Source organism: Orbicella franksi, chromosome 1 (assembly GCF_964199315.1).
Source record: "Orbicella franksi chromosome 1, jaOrbFran1.1, whole genome shotgun sequence".
NCBI lineage: Eukaryota > Metazoa > Cnidaria > Anthozoa > Scleractinia > Merulinidae > Orbicella > Orbicella franksi.
This window is the reverse complement of record NC_138145.1, coordinates 43,637,047-43,657,993: the sequence shown is the minus strand read 5'-3', so window position 1 is coordinate 43,657,993 and position 20,947 is coordinate 43,637,047. Positions and strand designations below refer to the sequence as shown.

General features: G+C 38.4%; 1 protein-coding gene and 1 long non-coding RNA gene across 4 annotated transcripts; both read left to right on the top strand.

Annotated features, from left to right (window-relative positions):
* The first annotated feature begins 318 nt into the window (after nt 1-318).
* Nucleotides 319-10,416, top strand: LOC145463224 (uncharacterized). Its single transcript, XM_081446962.1, has 9 exons — nt 319-1,133; nt 2,680-2,911; nt 3,829-3,998; nt 4,348-4,434; nt 4,910-4,957; nt 5,109-5,167; nt 5,319-5,387; nt 5,811-5,989; nt 7,906-10,416. Exons 1-9 carry the CDS (start codon nt 1,014-1,016, stop codon nt 8,112-8,114), a joined length of 1,173 nt encoding a protein of 390 aa, XP_081303088.1. The 5' UTR covers nt 319-1,013; the 3' UTR covers nt 8,115-10,416.
* Nucleotides 10,417-13,822: 3,406 nt separating this feature from the next.
* Nucleotides 13,823-18,139, top strand: LOC145463234 (uncharacterized). 3 transcript variants are annotated; one of them, XR_014041307.1, is made up of 4 exons: nt 13,823-13,944; nt 15,158-15,217; nt 16,393-16,509; nt 17,306-18,139. It is a non-coding gene; the product is annotated as an uncharacterized LOC145463234 (long non-coding RNA). The 3 variants fall into 3 exon arrangements; XR_014041306.1 differs by lacking the exon at nt 13,823-13,944 and adding an exon at nt 14,056-14,423; XR_014041305.1 differs by lacking the exon at nt 13,823-13,944 and adding an exon at nt 14,435-15,048.
* The last annotated feature ends 2,808 nt before the right edge of the window (nt 18,140-20,947 follow it).

The window sequence follows — 20,947 nt, the reverse complement described above, 5'->3', positions numbered from 1 at the left end:
TCTAATTTCCGATCAAATTCTGTTACTAGTAGCTGTAGTGAAAGTGTGTTAAAAACAACGCAGATTTTTGAGACTTTTAAGCTAACAGTGGCTACTGAAACACAGGCGTATGAGCGTGCGTGGGTCGATGGGAAGAAAGCTCCCCACTCCACCGCGTGAACTACGCGTGATCAAAACCTCACTTGTGTGCTACAAAGAATATGCTTGCAGGAGCCTGAGTTTTGTACCATGCTAGCAGAGACCCATTCATCTTCCAGAAAAGTTTGATTGATCACTATAAAATTAGAATCCTATTGGCGAGATAGAGGGGGGGGGGGGGGGGAGGAATGGAAAGAAAAGTCCTTCGGACATCATTCTACCCTTCATATTATAGTCCTTATACTCCGGAGAAACCCTCCATGTGTAACAAAAGAAAAACTTTCATCTGAGAATCTAATCCCATAATATCCTTGGTCTTGTAAATTAGAGAACATTAGAGTCATATGGAGATCCTCTTTTCTGTGTCTTCTGAATACCCGGGATGGCGGGAGTCTTAAAATTAAACTTTCAGTCAGATTTTAGCGTACTGAAATAAGGTGGCGAGATGCTTTTTAAAAAAAACTCTCTCGAGTTAAACTCTGCCGATCGAGATTCCGAACCGTCGATTTTTCGAATCTTCCAATTATACGAAGTATTAATTCGCTCTCTAAGCAAAGCTTTAGTGGAGCATGGAGCCCAATACGTGAAATGCCCCTGGGTCGATGGTAACGGTTGCTCTTGACCGCGCAAGAGCCTGGCTTGGAATATTTTGGATCAGTACCACATCTATGATACCATGAAGTGTCCTTAATTTCCGGTTGTGCGGACTTGCCACGTCACCATTTCCAACATGTCAGAAAATTTCAATTCCTAACATGACGTTGTTACTAAAATTAGAACTCCCGGTTGACAATAAGTGAAATACTGTTTTATTCCACGTAGAAGCTGTAGTTGTTGGCAGGGTTTTGTACACTTGATACTCGTTATTCGACAAAATGGTGGTAGATATTTCTTCTTCCACGGTGACTTTGGATCACCTGTACGCCAAGAAAGATGTTTTGCTGGACGAAGATATATTTTCGAGCGCCTCGGATTTTCTCGACACATGGACTCAAGTAAGTTGGCACACTTCCGATCGTTAAATTCCACTAGTTTGTGAGATGAATCTTTCGTTTTCAGCGGATAAGTGTCTCTTGTTACAGACACATGAAGTTTGTTTATGTGAGCGATGTTTCACAGCCGACCATAGATCGACCATATAGTTCGTTCCACGTTCGATTCATTACATAACTTTTCCAAATTCCATCAAGTTCTTACTTTGTTGGACGACAGCTGAAAGTCTGTAAGCTCATGATCAAGCTTATAGATCTTCTCTATCAGCCTTATATAATAATGTTATTTAGGAAATCAAGGTTGCAAAATTGGGTCAACATGCAATGTAATGCTAACACAAGCTTGAGGAATTCTGGTTTGTATGCCGAAAAGACTGCAAAGATTGCAGCATACATAGCTCTTATCATCCACATACAAGGTGATTTAGACCTTAAGCTCTAGCAATATGTGAAGTGAGAGGTTGACATGGTTAATTACATTCCAGGGATGTCCTTCTTTGTATTGGCAAACCAAGCCATGTTTTTTGATATCCACTTCATTTAGCAGTGTTCCTGTCAAGGGAAGCTTTACAAGCACCAGCTGCTATTTGCTTGTGGTAATTTGTTGTCTTAAAACAAAATAACATCGGTTTGTTTGGGCTTATAAACCAAATTCTAAAAACATGTGAGCTGTGCACTGCAGTAGTCTGCAGATAAATATTTCTGCAAATGCAATCAAGTTTATCATACAGCTTTTGTTTATTTTGCCATTTGTTGAGTGTGGCCACATAGCTAATTCCTTTTTGTTGTGATTGTATTTGCAACCATGCAATAACAAAAAACATGGAATCCGATACAAATTATTGATGTGGAGCACGCGAAAAACAGCGCCAAAGTATCGAAGGAGGTATGATAATTGAACGAAAATGCAAAGACATGAAAATTGTTATGGAAATAATAGGATAAAGTTCAGCTTCAACTGATATCACTTATCCTGCTCTTGATAAATAAGCAATAGCCAGTCCATTTGGCATGAAAATATGCTCAGATATTTGTCCATGGACATTATCTGTTCTGAGAAGCGAACATGTTGTGTACAGTGTAAATACAGTGTTGGGATGTTCTTCTTTGTATTGGCAAACCAACCCATGTTTTATGATATAAAAGCTTGAGGAAAATTGTGATTTTTGAGGAACAGGGGTTAGGATAAATATCTGAGCATAATTTTAAAGTCAAATGGAGACTATTGTGTTTATTATCTGTCATATTTTTTTGTGACACGCACGATTGGGGAATATTACACAGATATTCTCCAGTTTTAGCTGGGGAATATTCAGGCACATAGTGCATTAAGACTAATCGTGTGTAAGCGAAAATATTTGACGGATTATATAATTTTTTGTAAATACCACAAAAAAACTAATCTTATTAATTTTCTGTTGTCTTTATCTTTTGTCACTGAACAGTCTTTGCTCTGACTGTGTTGTTTCTCCCTCTACATGGACATGTTCTTCCACAAACAATGAAGTAGACTTGTAATTATTGATGTTCATGTTCTAAATTTTCACAGGATAATTACACCAGTAACAGCGATGAAGATGGTCTTCTGGATCTTCTGTTTGGACAAGACTTTCCAGACTTTGGAAGTGTTTCTCCCCCTCACAGTGAGAGCACATCATCAGATTCAGACATGATGCCCAGTCCCAATACCATGGATGATGTCGAGTTGAGTGAAATCCTTAGCTCAACATCAGCATCACCTGGTCTACCACAAAATAGTGAGGATTTTACAATTGACCTTGGTAAGTGCAACAATGTTCTTGTTTCAAAAGTCTAACCTTGTAAGAGATCTATAAGAAGTGCAAAAAACAACAGTATTTCTAAATTGCATGTTTTAATTGTTATCTGGAAAAGTTCTTACACATACATCTGAATATTTTTAGCTGTCTTCTATATTTGATCAGTGTAAAACGCAGACTGCAGACTACAGACTTTTTGAGTGTTTATCATTACATAATATTTCCTCTATCAAGTGCTGACCATAAACAGGATTATTCAGGCTAATTGCAGTGAAAGTCTGCACTCCAGTTAGCCAGGGGGGTTAGCCTGAATAATGCTCCAGATAGTCTGTTTACGGTTAGCTCTCAATGATGGAAATGTTATTCAGTTTAAAAGTGTACAGTCTGCATTTTACCCCTGGACTGCAGTCTGCATTTTACCCCTGGACTGCAGTCTGCATTTTACCCCTGGACTGCAGTCTGCATTTTACCCCTGGACTACAGTCTGCATTTTACCCCAGGTCTGCAGTCTGCAGTCTGCAGTCTGCAGCGTACGTCTTACACTGACCACTTTTATATTGACAAAATATTTTATGATACATGTAGTGAGTGTGTTTATCATTACATAATATTGATGAGTGTTTATCATTACATAATATTTCCTCTATCAAGTGCTGACCACAAACAGGAATATTCAGGCTAATTGCAGTGAAAGTCTGCACTCCAGTTAGCCAGGGGGGTTAGCCTGAATAATGCTCCAGATAGTCTGTTTACGGTTAGCTCTCAATGATGGAAATGTTATTCAGTTTAAAAGTGTACAGTCTGCATTTTACCCCTGGACTGCAGTCTGCATTTTACCCCAGGTCTGCAGTCTGCAGTCTGCAGCGTACGTCTTACACTGACCACTTTTATATTGACAAAATATTTTATGATACATGTAGGTTGGAATGTTGATTTTGATTTACCTGACTTGGAAGACAGCATCAATACTGGTAATTCAGAGTTAACCACCATCACTTCCACCCTGCCAACAACAGCAACATCATCCATAGTCACAAACAGTCAATCCGTGATGTCTGTGTGTCCACCCACTTCCTCTCGCACTAGCAAGGTATGCAAAGCATATCAGGCAGACAGTTATATATATCTGTTAGGGTCAGATTGTTAAAGTTCGCTTCCAAGTAAAATTGATAAGACATTTATTTTTACATATATAATCAAGTACAGATGAATCCTGATTTTCCAAACCCTCAATCTTTCAAAGGTTGTTTCACTGCCCTTGGTATAATTTTTCACTGTGAGGTTTCCAATCTGTACCCGATTTTTCAAACCAATTTTCATTTCCTTTAGAGGTTTGAAAAATCAGGCTTTACTAAATACATCAATTTCCACTACTGCAAATGGATACAATTACGTCAGCTTTTTAACTGACCGTCACATCATTTTGTCTTACATTTCAGTCAAAGATTCTGATTCTTTCAAGCGAGGAACAGAGATTACTAGAGATGGAAGGTGTTTCATTACCCACAGATTTGCCACTCACTAAGGTATTTATAATATGATGAGAGTTGTCAGCTACAGTATGGGAAAGTGCCCTGATCTTAAAGGTCAAAGTTTTCAAAGTGCGTGCACATAACATGGGGAGCAGGGATGGCACAGTGTTGTTGGCTCTTGCCTTCAACTGGTACTCTCATGTTTTCGTCCCTCCACAAACACAAGCATCTCCAAATTCTATTTCAACCAGGATTGAGGACCTGCATGAAACCAGCTAAGGCTGATGTTGCTTCCTCCTTCTTTTGATAAATTATTGTAATTTATTTATTTTTCAATATATATATATTTATATTTTATTTTGTACAATGTACATGTAACATTAAAAGAAATATCTCTTGTTAATCATTAGTGAATATGTTGTTTGATTGAGATTGTCCATCATCTCAGACATCTCAGTAAATTACACAGTGTATTTTAATATTGGTGCCAGCAGTCCAAGTTTTCCATCATTATTTTTTCAAACTGTAGGCTGAGGAAAAAGTTCTAAAGAAAGTGAGGAGAAAGATAAAGAACAAAGTAAATAGTACTTTTGGTTTCTACATTTTTTGTTTTTTATTTTTGTTTTTAAGTATGTTGTTGTGGTGGGCAGCCATACCACATGGGTGTTGTGTGGTATATAATTTTTAAATTCAAATATTTGACATACACTTTATGTTTTTGGTTTTAGCAATCAGCACAAGAAAGTAGAAGAAAAAAGAAGGATTACGTTGATGGATTAGAGAAAAGGTTTGCATAAGTTAACCCAACTATAGTAACTCTTTTGTTCATTTTATAGGATGCTACAGAAAATGTCTGTACATGACTTTGCAATGAAGGCATTACTTTGTCTATGAATTTGCTCATTTGTTTGTTAATTTGTGGTGTTTTTGTTTGTTAGGGTCAAGGCCTGCACAGAGCTTAACCATAACTTGACAATGAAAGTGAACAACTTACAGAAACAAAACAAGTGAGTCTGATGCTGTTATTTACTACTTTTTACAGGAGGGGAACACACACTCTCTTTTTTACAGATAAGCGAATAGTAATCAATGATCAGTTATTTGAATGATGCAACAGAATCACTCTTATGAAGACATGACTGATCATCACAGTTATACAGTCACATGACTTAAGCAGCTGTGAAATTAAAGCCTGAAAGAAATTCAGGCATGAACAAGATTCAAACCCATGCCCTCTGCGACACCAGTGCAGTATTCTACCAACTGAGCTATCAAGCCAACTGGGAGCTGGTCACATTGCTCAAGTTCGTAATATACCTGTAGAATAAAATGATGAAGATTGCAAGTATATAAAAGATCATGTATTTGAACTGCGGAGAATCACTCTCGCTGGATTCTAGCAACTGATACAAATACGAATGACTCCCTAGGTCCCTTCTTGATCAGTTGAAAGAGCTCCAAGCTCTAGTATCATCAACCCACCCGACAAAGGCCCAAGCAGGAACATGTTTGATGGTGCTGTTTTTGGCCTTTGGCTTGGTTCTCTTTCCCATCAATAAAATGCCAGGAGAGCAGAAGACGTCTGTGACAAGTTATGCTCCAGCTATTGGTGAGTTGAACTGTTCTAGAACAAGAGGTTTTTTTACTTTAGATGCCTTCGGGGGTGACAATTCGCGGTCACCTGGTCGCGTCTGACACATGAAATTAATGAACTAAAGCTTAAGGTTGGTTGATCACCCGATATGTGAATATGATGCAAAAGGATTGCAATGTACCACAAAGAGCAAAGCTGAATAAAAATAAAATGACCACAAGTACTATAATTAATTACATGTAGACTGCCTTTTCTTCCAATTTCATCTACGGTATCTGTCAGTTGGTCGCTTACAAGAGGTTAGCAACAGAAGAAAATTTCAAACTTTTAGCTCTAAAAGTGGTTGTGGTCGCTTATGAGAGGTGGTCACTTACCAGAGGTTCCAACTATAGTGATTTGACTGGAAACTTTTGGTATTTTGGAAAACTGTTCGCTGAGGAGAGGTGGTCTCTTATGAGAGGTGGTCGCAACGGGAAGTTTGACTGTATGTTGACATTTCTGTAGCCTGCGTAGCAAGTGTTTCCATGGGGTTGGAGAGCAAAGAAGGGATTTTCAGCATTTTGCCCGCGCGAAAAATGGTGCGAGAGCCAAAAAGAGGAAAGACGGGGAGGGGAAGGGAAAGGAAGGAAACGCTTGCAGACAAACCCCTGGATTTTGAAAACCGCCCACTTGACCTTTCATGTCTGAGTGCGTACATGTTGTCATCGGCTGTCAGAACTTTCGAGGACTTGTCAAAATATGTCCGAAACAACGAGCTCACGGAAAAGAGAAATCTCGATGAATCCGAGCGACTAATGCAGTCTCTGAAATTGCAATTTCAAAATAAAATTCAACCCGTCTAAAAGGAAGAACTTCAAGGGTGAAGTTTTAGCACTAATCTGCCAGAGTGGTAATACGTGACAAGTATTTAATTGGCATTTGAAATCCTTGTGATCGCAAGAATCGGAATCTTGGTTCACTGCATATCGATACAAGGTAAAATTATCAAGTCAACTCCTACAATCCAGCAAAGGAGCGTTTGCTGGACATGCCAGAGAGAAAAAGCCCGATCTGCAAATCGGTTCGAGTGTTATCGCGGACTATCGCCTGTGACAAAATCAAACAACGGAAAGTTTTCTCGGAAAACGTTGGAATTTGACCGGGAAAGGCTTCAAACATCTGAGAGGTAAAATAACGATAATCTTGACAAGTATCTGAATATAGATAATCTTCCCGAAGGCACTTGCTTCTGAAATAATGTGCAGGCTTCGAAATCCCCAAGCGTCAGCTTTGCACTACAAGGTTTCTGCCGCACTGTTCCACAGCAGTGCAATTCACGAAAACCTCCTAAGACTGAATCGCTTGTGAGTCTCTCTCTCCAAATAAATGGTTTGCACACACAGCAAGAACATCTCCTTCTGTGAAGAGCTGTTTTACGGAAGACTTTGTCAGTCAATCCTCATTCGGTGAGAAAGTTAAAGCTTTTTGTAAACAACCTTCGAACGCTTCAGAAGTTTACGTTTGATTGACACATGTCAATAATATTCGACTAGCCCAGCCAATCATGAGCTCCATTCGCTGGCGAACGGAGGTTTTCAAAATCCAGGGGTTTGTCTGCAAGCGTTTCCTTCCTTCCCCTCCCCCACCCCTCTCTTTCGTTTTTTGGCCCTCGCCCCATTTCTCGCGCGGGAAAAACACCGAAAATCCTGTTCCTCGGTCTTTCTTTGCCCCCAAACCCCACGGAAACGCTTGCTACGCAGGCTAACATTTCTGTTGTTTTTCTGTTTCTTTACCTCAATAAAAACTCAAAGATGACACCAACTTGTCTCAACTTGTCCCAAGAGAATATTTTCCAGTCAAGACCAGAATAGTTTTTTTTATATTGACATGTAAATCTGTCACAGTCTTACATGTACTGTGTTTGACCTTGCATTTTTTATCACTCCTTGCAGTTCGATCACGCACACTTCTTCAAGTACAAGAGGAGTACACTGAGGAACTCCCAGACACAACACAATTTAATCTGAACAGCTCTGATTATCTGAAGGCAGCATCTCCCCTCCCATCACAAAACATGCCGTCACTCGGGGAAGTTACACTAGAGGTTTCTGAGATCGAGAGAAAGAGTCAAGAAAATAAAATAAAAACTCAAAAGCGGTAATTTTTGGCTATGGAACATGCAAAGCTGTGTAAATAAGACATAAAATGTAATTTAGATTAGTTGTTTGTATTATAAAATATTGTCCGTTGCAGCGATATGTCACTTGACATTCTGTGTGTGCAAGGCTTCTGGTTCATTTTTGACATCTCACTGACAGCATTTTGATGGGTTTTGTATGGTTTAACCAATTAAATTATAAGACTGATCAGAGTGAAGTTTATGTGACAAGTGTCATATTTCCTGCAAGAACATGTTACTATGGCAACTCTACCCCCACTAAGTGAATCAGGATTGGCTAATTCCAAAGGAACTCAACAGTTTTTTGGCAGAAGTCAAAAGTGAACCTTGTAGACAAGACTAATTCACTATAAAAACAATTTCTTGATAGCATTGCTATTTTGTCCATTCTTCTTCCTTTGACTTTACATAGTCTTGATTATTTTGAGTTTTGTTGTAAATATATTGCTCTTAGAGGAGACGGGGAAGTTGAGTAATTTTCAGTAGGAAGACATTTTGTAATAAATGGTATACAAAAACAAAAAGGATAATATTAAATTTATTTTCAGTAATGAAACACTGCCACAAAATTTTTTGGGAGCATAGCGTCATGTATTCTTTGTATAACAAAAACCTAATGCACAGCGTCTTGTTATCAAAATAACTGTGTTGTAAATATATACAATGTATGCACTGTCCTGGTAATTAATGAAGTAAGAGTACATGCACCATTCCACTCTTCTGTCTGTACTTCGTCAAAGTTCTTTGTTTATAAAGAGAAAAGGAAAAAAAATTGTAAAAAAAAATAAAGAAATTATGGTTGAGAAAGTCTTGTGAAAGTAGTTGTTGCCATGATGTAGCTGAAAGCTGTCTCTTTAAAAACCCTTTGGGGTTTAAGCAGGATGTAAATTCCCCCCTCCCATTAGAAAAGAAATATAATAAAGTGGACGGGGTTTGAAATCTTATAACACTGGCATGCCTGTACACGTTTCAACGAAGTAATTGCAAAATTTCTATTACAAGTTAACCAAGCCTTCTAGCACTACCCAGGGTGATTTCCAAGTCTTGTAAGAGCTGTGCTACACAAGGATTGGAGAACCATACGTAAGAAAAGCAAGGGCAACGAGAAGCGATATTCTTGTCTTTGGCAGACTTTTCATTCACATTTTGACAACAATCTAGGGAGAAAGAACCCCCCCCCCCCTCCCCCCTTCCTCCGAATCGATGATGGATTCCCGCTAAGATCAAAACCCCATTTGAAATTAGAAAAGGGATGGTTTTAAATTTTCATTTCAATCGTCCACGGTCCATGGCTTTCATGCTCAATACGCGCAACAGAAGGAGGAAACTTTCGACTTCAGGGGCCCGTTTCTCGAAGGTCCCGAAAAGTTTACGCACCCAGAGAGCCGTAGCAAAATCTCAAACCATACGATTACAGAGCTGTTTTATTTACATATTCTTAATATGAACATAGGTTCCATTCCGTACAAGTCTCAGGCGTATACACCTATCTGTCTTTAAATACCGGTTAGCTAAAAATGGCTTTTCGGGCCCGAAAATTTTGTGGGGCTTTCGGGAAACAGGGCCTTGGTTAACGTTCGTGACTCAAAACTCCTTAGTCAAACAATCCAGGAAAGGGAACCGGAACCGGAAACTCGCATTTAAATGTCCCGTGATTGTGGACACGCATCACGTCACACGTATGTTTAATTAATGACACGTCTGGTGAATTGCCACACGTTTAATTTCACTTTTTTACCATAAATACAATAAATAAAGCATTTTCAAATCCACTATGTGTCGTTTCACAATAAATTACTTTTTACAACATCAATTCCGATAAACATTTTAGGCAAAGCGGCCATTTCAGTACAAGCTTCTGTTTGCTTTTTTGTCCATGTTTCTGCTTTCAATGTTTGTAAAAATTCTGCTTGCTGCACCGCACTAGATCTTTCATCACTTGGTTTACTCAATACTGCAAAAGCTGGCGATAAAGGCCGCGAAGTATTTCCTTTTTAATCTATTTCCACTCGTCCACTAATCCACTACGTTGCAGTGTGAAGACTCAACGTGCTGTTGTTGAGACCATCGCCGATAGCTCGCAAAGCTTCGCCAACTTCTCTAGATCTCCTCTTCTCGGAGTTTGTTCGCTGCCGAACTGATAAAGTGTTTCCATTCTCTGTACTCTGTTCTTCTCTGCCATGACGGCTTCTTCGACGGAAACTAAAGCTTAAGGATCGTCTCCTCGGCTGGGGTTGGCTTGTGCTGTTAGTTCGCTTGAAAAACCTGAACCCCATAAATCCTGTGTGATAAAACTAACAGCAGATCAATGTCGATGTTGGTAGTAACTCATTTAAGCCTGTAATCTTATCTTCGTTAGAGAGAAGAAATATTGGCTAGTTTTAAGCTGAAAATCGAGCAAAATAACCCTGTAATTTCGGTGAGACAAATTAATTCCTTAATGGCAAAATGACCAAGTTCGAAGAAAAAAGATCAGATTCACGTCGAATGTCTTCACGACACCTTCATAATTTTTGCAAACAATTGTGCAAGTATATGCCAAAGTAATAACATCGATTCACTGACCTGAAAAAAGGCTTCTCGCTTCAGAGAGCTTCGTTTTGCCTCGATTGACTGTGTTTTGATAAGTTCTCAGTGCTTCTTGCCAAAGTATATTTCAGACGGTGTTAAACGTGACCTTTATATCTACTTTCCTTTTTGACGACCCTTACGTCATTTGACGGGACGCACGTATTACATGTAACCTTTGTTCTTTGCGAAAGAGTCAAGGGAAAACCCTTTTGAGCCTCTTTTGACGTCAAACTGGAAAGTAACGCTCACTGATTTGTTGCTAACACGGCCGGGCTGGTGTTGATTGGTCCTTTGTTTTGAACAGATAACTTTCCTTGAATAGCTTCGTTCTTAACAGGAAGTAAAAGATTTCTCAGAAAATTGTGTCACGCGTAGGAAGTTCTTTTTTGTGCTAAAACGATCGTGTACGCGTGACCAGACACGAATTTTGCTGCATTCCTATGTCAGGATTCTTCGTATGCTCAATGTAATATTCCTGGTGGTTAAGGTGGCCCTGGAAACTCGCGGGTTAATTATAATTTTGGCTACGGCTTTGAAAAACAGGCATACAACGTTGAAATGACCGCGTTTTGGTGAGACGAGTTCACGCTGTACTGATTCAAGTCACTTCATTTATTGTCTCCGCATATTGGTTACCAGCTTGATCAAAGGCCCATTGCTGTCCCGTGTCACTTGTATAAAGTGCGAAGAAATCCTCTACCAAACCAAACAAGTGTAATGCAAGCTTAACGCCAGCTAAGTAGACACGAGCGGATTTTGACTTCCGGTAATTTTGCAATAGCCAAGCGCGAGTGACGTCATAACTCAGACAAACTTAGACGAGATTTGACGCTTTTTCAAGCGCGTGAGCAAGTGTTCCTAAAACAACTTTTAAAACGAAAATTTGGCGTTCGTTTTCCTCCTATTTCTCTCGGAACACGCTTATGTTGTCTGACTCTCGCGGGGTTTCATTAATTTGCATTCTATTTTTAGACATCGCGCGCTTCGTTATTCGATCTGCCTCGATCTGGCCCTGAATTTGAACCTTTTGAAATTAATTTTTGTGACTTATAACTGTTTGCTTATTATCAGAAAGTACGCATTATATGTTAGTTTTTGTTATGAAGAGCAGAGGTGAATATGTAAGTTTCTGGAAACTTCTAGAGTGTCAAGTCACGCAATGTTTGTGCCAGAATCTTCTACTGTCACGCTATGGAACATTTTAGAACATTCTACCGCATGATGTAATTATAATGTAATGCTACATAAATAGAAGCTCCAAGAATGTTCTACAATATTAATTAAATGTATATAAAGAGTCAAGTAGGTAATACAGAGCCCGTTAGTAGTTCTGTAGAGTGCTATTGTTATTGTAAAAGCTATTGAGGAACTTTGTTCAAGGTCAAGTGGACCGTAAGGAGATTTCTTTGGAGACACAGAGATTTGTTGTGAGTTCGTGTCATTGGTGACTAAAGTTCAGCAGTAGGCTTAGCTTAGTTTGGTAGTAGATTGTATTGTTCAGAAATCGCTCCTTTGTAGCTAAGATTACATTACATATTGTTAAATAAATAAGTTGGGTTCATAGAAGAGTTTCGTCGCATATCTTTCTGTCGGTCAAGCGATACCGTAACAGTTTTAAATCGGCTCATTGCGGTCCCAAGAATTTTCTTATGTCGGGGTGGCATCGGCGTCGACAAAATCTGGATCGGACCGGACCGGATCACGGATCGGATCACGGATCGGATCACGGATCGGATCACGGATCGGATCACGGATCGGATCACGGATCGGATCACGGATCGGATCACGCATCGGATCACGGATCGGATCAAGGAAAAAAATTCAAAATTCAAAATTTTGTTGAGCAAATTACACTAGAGTGACTACTGTGAGCAGAACGTTTTATTTAATTCAGGTGTGATATTCCTTTATTCTTTTATAATATCAAGCCAACTGGGAGCTGGTCACAGATTAATTTTTTTCAGGCTGTTGGGTTTTGATTGCGATGATCAAACATGTCTTCATATCTTTCTCCGCAGTTCAGAGAAATGATATTTCGTATATTCGTTTGCATCAAAGGTAAACTGTCATAAAACGAGTCAGCATGGTAATAATAGGACGAACGTATGAATCGAAACACAAAAACTAAAAACACTAAAAAATTAAACACCTGATGATTTTAAACAATTTCCGTTTCTGAGACAAGTCTATACTTTTACAAGATGTGAGTTTGGAATACGATATTTCGTACTGGAATAAAACGAAACAGACCATTTGTATTTCAAGGAAATATAGCTGTTTTACAAAAAAATATAGGAATAACATCGATAGCGTGAACGATAACGCAACCGAGAATAAACAACATTTTAGGAGTTACGTCACGATTTTTAAAGTCATTTTTAGGGTCGTAAAGAATTGCCTTTATGTGGAATAAAACCTTAAAATGATCGTGTTCTAGGATAGAAAGCACTTAAGAGGCAACAACAAATCAAAACGGAATGAGGATCGTTAAGGATGGCAAAGATTAACGAGCACTGCAAATGAAGAACTTGAAAAACTAGGCTAGTTTTTTCAAGATGCGCAAATCGTGACGTAGCTCCTTTAAAGCAAGTCATGTCCTTAAGGTTTCGTGCGTAAGCTTTCTCATTAACTGTAACGCTAACTGTAACGCTCACATCTGACACGAAAAAGTAGCCGAGAATTAGCTACTGATACTAACAACAATTTCAAAAACGAGAATGAGAGGTTCACGCAAGCTTCAAGCCAACTAACGTTCAAATATAACTACATCTGCCTGTTCATTACAATTTAAATTCGTCGTAAATTAGGCGCTTATGTGGCTTTTTAAATGACCTCTTGTCATTCTCTGTAATTAACATGTCATTGCGTCAAATTCGGGATTCTTATTTTTATTTAACATATTTTAGTTTTCCACTTTTATTTTTTATTTTTTATTATCTTATAAACGATTTGATTTTTTTTTTCTTTAAAAGGTTTTTTTTTCTGTGATCCGATCCATGATCCGATCCGTGATTCGGTCCGTGATCCCATCCTGGTTTTGTCGACGCCGGGGTGGCATTTGGGTTTTAGGGGCTTCAGTATTTGCAAGCCTTCCTATTTTAACCATACCATAGAACATACAGTGGCTAACTTAATCAATGCGACGTACGCGCGGCGCATGATGGGAAGGTTGAAGGTAGTACTGTCAAATGTACCACGGCTTTCCTGTATTCTGATTGTCTATGGCATGGCATATTGTAAGGTAAGATATTGATCATATCACACATAACATTAACAATTCATTTTTGTAATTTATACCTGTTTGCTTATTCGCATGAAAATGTGCATGAGAGGTTAGTTTTAAGCCAGTCCGCGGTAGTAGATTCTATTGAATGCCGTTTTAAGCGGTTTTAAAATTACTCTTTGTGGACATTTCGTTAGACCGGATTTATCGGTTAGGGTATACCTGTAGTTTTGAAGCCAGTTTGGTCTGAATTTGCTCATTTTGGCCTGAAAAATGATTGCATATTCCGGTCAGCATTAGACCATATTTGTATTCGCAGTATTGGACTGAAACTGGCTTGCAACTGAGGCTAACGCGGGGAGCCTCCATTGTAAGCTAGTTCCATTCTGACACCGAGAATACGAGTGTGGAACTTTATAATATTTCTAACTTTAGCTAACTTTTTTTAAGTTCATGTGTCTCTTGTCTGAAGATCTCTTAACCGCGGCACTTGCTGGGTAAGGCTTTGTCTGAATATATTGTATGCCGATTTACATGTAAGGATCAGGTTTGATAAAGGGTAGGGAAAATAGCGAATTGTTTGGTTTTACAGTGTCGACGCGCCGCACATCGTCACCCAAATGTTCGTGGAACACCCCCTTCCGGAAGATAGCCCACTTTGTTAGCGCGAGGCAGCAAAACGCCATTACAACCAGGTTGAAGAGTTTTAGCAGTGCGATAGAATTCTTCGTTCTTGTAGCTTTCTTCAATTCACTGTTAGCCATGAGAGGAATATTCCCGCGCGTTTTGCCCTCGCGTGCTAACAAACTCAAGTTGTTATTATTTGTAAAAATGCCTAATGGCTGACTACCTAACTACCTATAAATTTCCTGCCAGAAGGTACGAAGAGGGAGGTTCGGTCCGGTCACAACAGATTTCACTAAAATATCAATCCGTGAAGGCATGAATGAATTCGCTACCCGGGCAAAATATGGATGTTGAAATATGGATATTGTCACGACACCAACTCGCGCGGGTAACGCGCGAGATGAGTGAACGCTCCCAGCATTCTCTGCAACAACAGTTCGTCCATGTTGTTCAACGGCGAAAGTTGAACGAGACTGAAAAAAGGCAGACTTAAAGGTTAATTTGTTCTTATTTACTGTGTATTTAGTATCTTTCCTTGTAGTGCTTTCATGCTTTGTTCGTATGAAGGACTTTCTCCTTATCAGTGTACCTGTTGTATACTCAGAGAAGAACTTCGCTTGGAGCTGGAGAGCTTTGTTGGTGAGCGATTGAACTCGGATTGCAGGTAAGCTTTTTGGACAAACAAAATATATTTGATTTATTTACATTGTTAACTGTAGTAATATGTATTTCTTCCCCTTTTGATCGGGTTCCAGCTTGCTTCTAAGTTAGCTTCGTTCTGCTGAAACATCATTCTCCCCCACCCCCCCCCCCCCACCCCCCCGCCATATGTGTATTTTCGTGAGTGTTGCCCACTCACCGGCGCTATCTTCAGTATTCTCGCGAGTGTTGCCACCCCACCCCCCCACCCCCCCACACACTCACACACACACACACACACACAGCAGACAAGATAAAATTAAACAGAATGGCTCTATCTGCCTTAGAAGGTGAATAATTTTATCTTAGCTGAATTATTTGTCTTTGTTTAATCAGACAACACATGGCAATTAAGCTTATGTGTAAACTGCTATATGTTTTGGAAATTAGTTTGTTTTAAATGAAAAAAAATAAATAAATCAGGGCTTCAATGGGATCCCGTTGAAGCCCTGATTTTTTCAGGCTTCTTCTTTCCAATTGCTTAAATTGGAAAATTAACTGCGATGATCATTCTTCGCTTTCATCTATAACTGCAGTTCATGTATGAATTATTTCATATAAACTTCACATCACATCGCTTTTACTTGTATTGTACATATTTGTATCAGTCAATTTGAAACCACCACATCTCCTCCCTATGCCCACAGGGGAGGAGGTACTCTCAAAAAGATTGGATGGGGGCACTTCCGAAAATCTTTACCCTATTAAGGAGCAAAATCGACTTCTTTCTGTTATGATTTCCCTTCCCCATTAATGCCCTGACCTTTAAATCAATGCTCTAGCTGTGTCAGACCTAGCAACATTTAAGAATGTTTTGTACACACAAGGTAAAGCTTGCAAGCGATGTTACCATTTCAGCCAATTTTTTATCAAGATAGGTTAACTTAAAGTAAGAAATTTTGTCAACTACCGTATGTATTCCACTAGTTTTCCCTAATTTTTTTAATAACACTTAAAATTTTTCACTAGTGGTAGAGTAAATTGCAACACATTTCACAAATCAGTTGATGCCAGAACTTGACAGAGAAATAAATGTAACCAAAGAGATGAAGGATAAAAGTGCTGGCACCTCACGTTGAATAATTGATGATCTGTGATATGGTGTTTATTAATTGTCACTTTATGTTTATTTTCCATCAGTGATCACATGTGATACACGTAGCTGACTACAGTGGGTGGCCCAACTGTGAAAACTTGCATCAACTTGCATGCATAGGTCATCTTGGCCACAGTGAGTGCAAGTCATCGCAGGTCAATGTAAGTTCAGCCGAGGCCTGGCCAAACGAAGTCACAAGTAGACCCAAGTTTTCAGCTTGCCTCTACTTGCAGGTCCATTTGGCCAGGGCTTTACTTTTGGAATGTCACTACTTTAGAAAAACCCTGTAAATGTAGCCAGCCCTTTAATACGGCCAACTGCCTCATCTTGAAATCCCAACCTGTATAATCCTTTACAATTTTACCCTGTTTAAATGGCCACTCGGCCAGTTATATAGTAAATGGCTTAAACCTAGGAGATTCAGTAGTTTGTATGGTGTGATTGTTTGGGTGAGGGTTATGTTCATCTTTCCAATCTAAATGTTGTATGAACTGATTGAAGTTTCAATTTTTTAAAAAAATTCTATCTGCATTCTGGATGTTTATGAAAGAACAGTGATTCAGAAGTACAACTGTGATATTTTAACCATCTGTTACTTCAGTTAAGATGTCACTCGATTTAGACCAGTCATGAAATTTGACCCAACCCCATCAATACGGTTAACCCATTAATACAGCCAAATTGTCATGGCCCATTGGTGACTGTATTAACGGGGTTCCACTGTAGGTTGCTGGTATCATTTATAATCCTTGGTGACGTAAGTTACTGTCTGAGTAAAGTCCTTTTTTCAAGATCATAACTCAAGGACTTTGCGAAGGCTTCTTAATCTGGGGACCATTTCACCTGGTGTTATGCCACTACACCATAAACATTTGTACAGTATCTAAATTATTATTATTAAATTGTACAGTATCTCAAAATAAATAAATAAATTTTTCTATTTCTTCTTTTGAACAGCTGAAGACAAAATACCTGAGGACAAGACAGGAGGAGAATGGATTATTCATAATCCATTTATTTTTATTATCCATAAGCTTATTCTAGAATGATATATATATATATTTTTGCAATCCAGGACCAGGTAAACACTTGTGTTGTTATGCAATGATCAAATCAAAACTTAACCTGGTTCCTTCAGGGGGAATCCCCCAAGGGTATCCCTACAGGGTACCCAAGTCATCAAATTCAACAACAGAAAAAAATTAAAATGCACCTTTTTTAATTGATGCACTATTATTGCAGGATCCAAAATAGTCAGGGAAATTTTCATTTTTCAAAATCAGGGAAAGTTCAGGGAATAAATGGAGAAAATGGGGAGGTTCCCTTTTGTACTGTACCTTTGAAAACAAAAATATAATGGCCAAACTACTGAACTACCTCCATTCAAACTAAAGCCTATAGTACAACACACTTTCAAAAAGTGACCATCGAACTAACTAAGAACAGACACTACTTAACTTATACCAACAACTACTTGCCCCTACAGTAGTCACTACAGTATTTCTTGACCTCAACAGAACTCACATGATGTTCTTCAACCAGCCTCAACACAAACTTCACCAAAAATAAACCAGGTGAACCAGACCATAACTGATCAGTCACTGATTACTATCCTTTCATAATGACTTGACAGGTTCTCAAAGCATCAGTCCTTTCACACTAGACGAACTACTTCATGAAACTTGTCCACTATTTTTCTTTGTGGTCGGCAGCTTGACAGTTGTTCCTTTGGGCACCTCAGAATGGGACATAATGACTTCTTCAATCCCCCTCCCATACACCCCCCCCCCCCCCCCCAAGCCAATCTCCAACCTTGTCATGATTCGCTATTATTTCCCAGGGTTTCCCAGATTAAGGATTAGTTTTGAGTTGATCATTGCATTCCTCGATGTAAACCAAGTTCTGCTTTTAATTTCAAAATACCACAGACATGTAAATAATTTAAAATGCTTTCATTGGCTCAGCAAGTAAATTAGTTTTTAAAGTGGATAACATTTCATTTGGTCATATTTTATGTTTTTGCTGTATTTCCTCCTTGAAACCCCTGTGGGACTTCCTGATTTTTGCCCATACATGTACATGTATAAGAAGGGGAAGCTCTTTGCAAGAAGGGCTTAATAGTAATATATATCAAAACTGCAATTTTGTAGGTTGAAAAGGAGATTTGGAAAGACTTGTTAGAATGGAGACTCAATATAATCAATACTTCTGATTCAAAGTTCTGGGATTGCACAAAACAATCAGATGATCTGTATAAATTTATCGTTGACAATTTATCGTTATCCTTTTTGACCTCAACTGGAAGGGCTTAGAAATTTATGGCTGAAAGAGTGCTGAGCTGCTGTTTCACCGCTACACTGTAATATGATCACCCATCATATGGATCAATACAGGAAAAAGAAAGACATTGGGGCTAATTATGAGGGATACTGGATAGAAGGAGGTGAAAGGAAATTCTGACTAAAATTCATCATTTAACACCCCCTCCCCCTTCCTTCTCCAAAAACATTCACGCAAACTGCAAGTTTTCATCATTGTTGAAAAATTGTACTGGACCAGGGACCGTTGGGTTGGTGCCCTTATAAAGATAGGCCTGAGGATCAGTGAAAGAGATTGGAGATCATTTAGATCATTAGAATCAAAAATAGATTGGCATAGGAGTAATTAGAGGGAGGGAGAAGAATACTACAACATCCATCATGGCAATCTTGCCAGTTCATAGGTACATGTAACAAAGTACACCTGGGGTTATGTACATTGTATGCTTTCTTGCCTTCAGAAAAAAAACTACAAAACTTCAATTTCTTATAGTTGAAGGGTTGCAGATAAACTTTAAGGCAGGTTGTCAAAGGAATTCCATGGATGGGTCAATAAATCTTCAACACAGAGACAGAGAGAATATTATTTTGGTGGGGGGGGGGGGGGGGTGAGGGTGGAGTGTATAATTCTGCTTTTATCCTTGAAAGGGGTACTGAGCAGCAAGTAAAAATGAATGGGCAGGTAGGACTCTTTACAGAGGGAAGGGACCAACTGAGGAAATACAGTAATTTTTCAGGAGAGTGAGAACACTTCTGAATGTGGATGACTTATCATTTCATTCATTCTTGTTCTACATGTGTATGTATATTTTAAATTGTAATCCATCAAATATTTTTGCCGTGCACGATTGGTCTTAACACATCACGTCTCTTTTAACCACTTCAAAACAACAAACAAGAGACTTCATTTTGTTGTCCAATGAATTTTTATTGACATGCTGAGCAAAAACTCCGCTGTAGTGGCCACAGTGTCTTGATAAATTAATTGCTAAGAAAGTGAATATAATTTGGCAAATTGATAATTGAGTAACTGCGAAATTGAAGACTCCTCATCAAAACATGTTAAGGACTGATTGATTTTAGCAGTGGTTTTTACAGTTGACAACTAGAATAACATTGAGTAATTAATATTATTACTCTTTGAAAAGCTGTTTTTTGAAGAATTCTTTGTTTATGTTTATTCACATTATTATTCACATTCTTCTCTGAGGTGTTATCCACTTTTAACAAATTTATTTAGAATGCATGTTATTGTTTGCGGTCTGTTAATTTTCATTTGACTTCTGTTTGGCTATGCATGTCTGTGGTATTGATAGTTACTGTACAGTGGCCCATTGGTACAAATGTGACTTCACCATTCAGTTATTTATTAACACTTATCCCTTCAGCATGAGTTTGAAAACAATACATTTCACAAGTTATTCAAATCTGTAAAATACGTGAAAAATATTACAACTGGCAATGAAAAAAGTTTGAAATATTTTGATTTGTCCAATCTGTTAATCACCAGTTACGTGCAGTGTGCAAGTGTTAAAATGAATTGTTGATGAAGTAAAAAAATATATATAATAATAGTAACTGCACTTTGGTCTTCAAAAGTTCTACAGGGTGTTTTCAAGTTCCAAAATGTCAATTGTGTATTACCTCAATCAAAGAGATTTAGTTTCGATTTCTACTGAATTCCAATTACTTTGACAATAAGGCTTTATGAAAACGAATTATTGATGAGAAGAAAATGAAAATCGTGATTCCACTTTGCTATTCAGTGGTTTTATCATTGGTTTTTTTTTTATGGAGTTTAAAAACATTGCAAGTTTTCAAAAAGATTTAATTTTCATTTCTGCCAAACTCTCATTTCTTTGACTATGCAGATTTATTACAATGCATTATTGATGAATTTAGAAATCAAAATTGGGATTTTACTGTGTGATTTAGATATTTTATTTATTTTTAAAACTAAACTCTCATAACTTTGTTTGAACTTTTGCTGAAGTGATAAGTACAAAATAAATGTCAATTACCTGTTCTATTTATTAATCCCTGTCAAATTAGGCTATGAAGTCTTGGTTGTTTTATGGTCCAGAACTTGCGGAAAATCCATGAAAATAATTACACCCCATTTCGGTTGTGTTTTAAGTGAAGTCTCTTGACAAAATGATATGGGCCACTGTAAAGTTAGTGATGTGAGGGTACAAGGAAATCGCTGCTGAAATGCAATGTATGTTATAAAGCTCTCAGAACCACAAAGACGCACTACTTGAGGATATAGCTGTCTCTACAT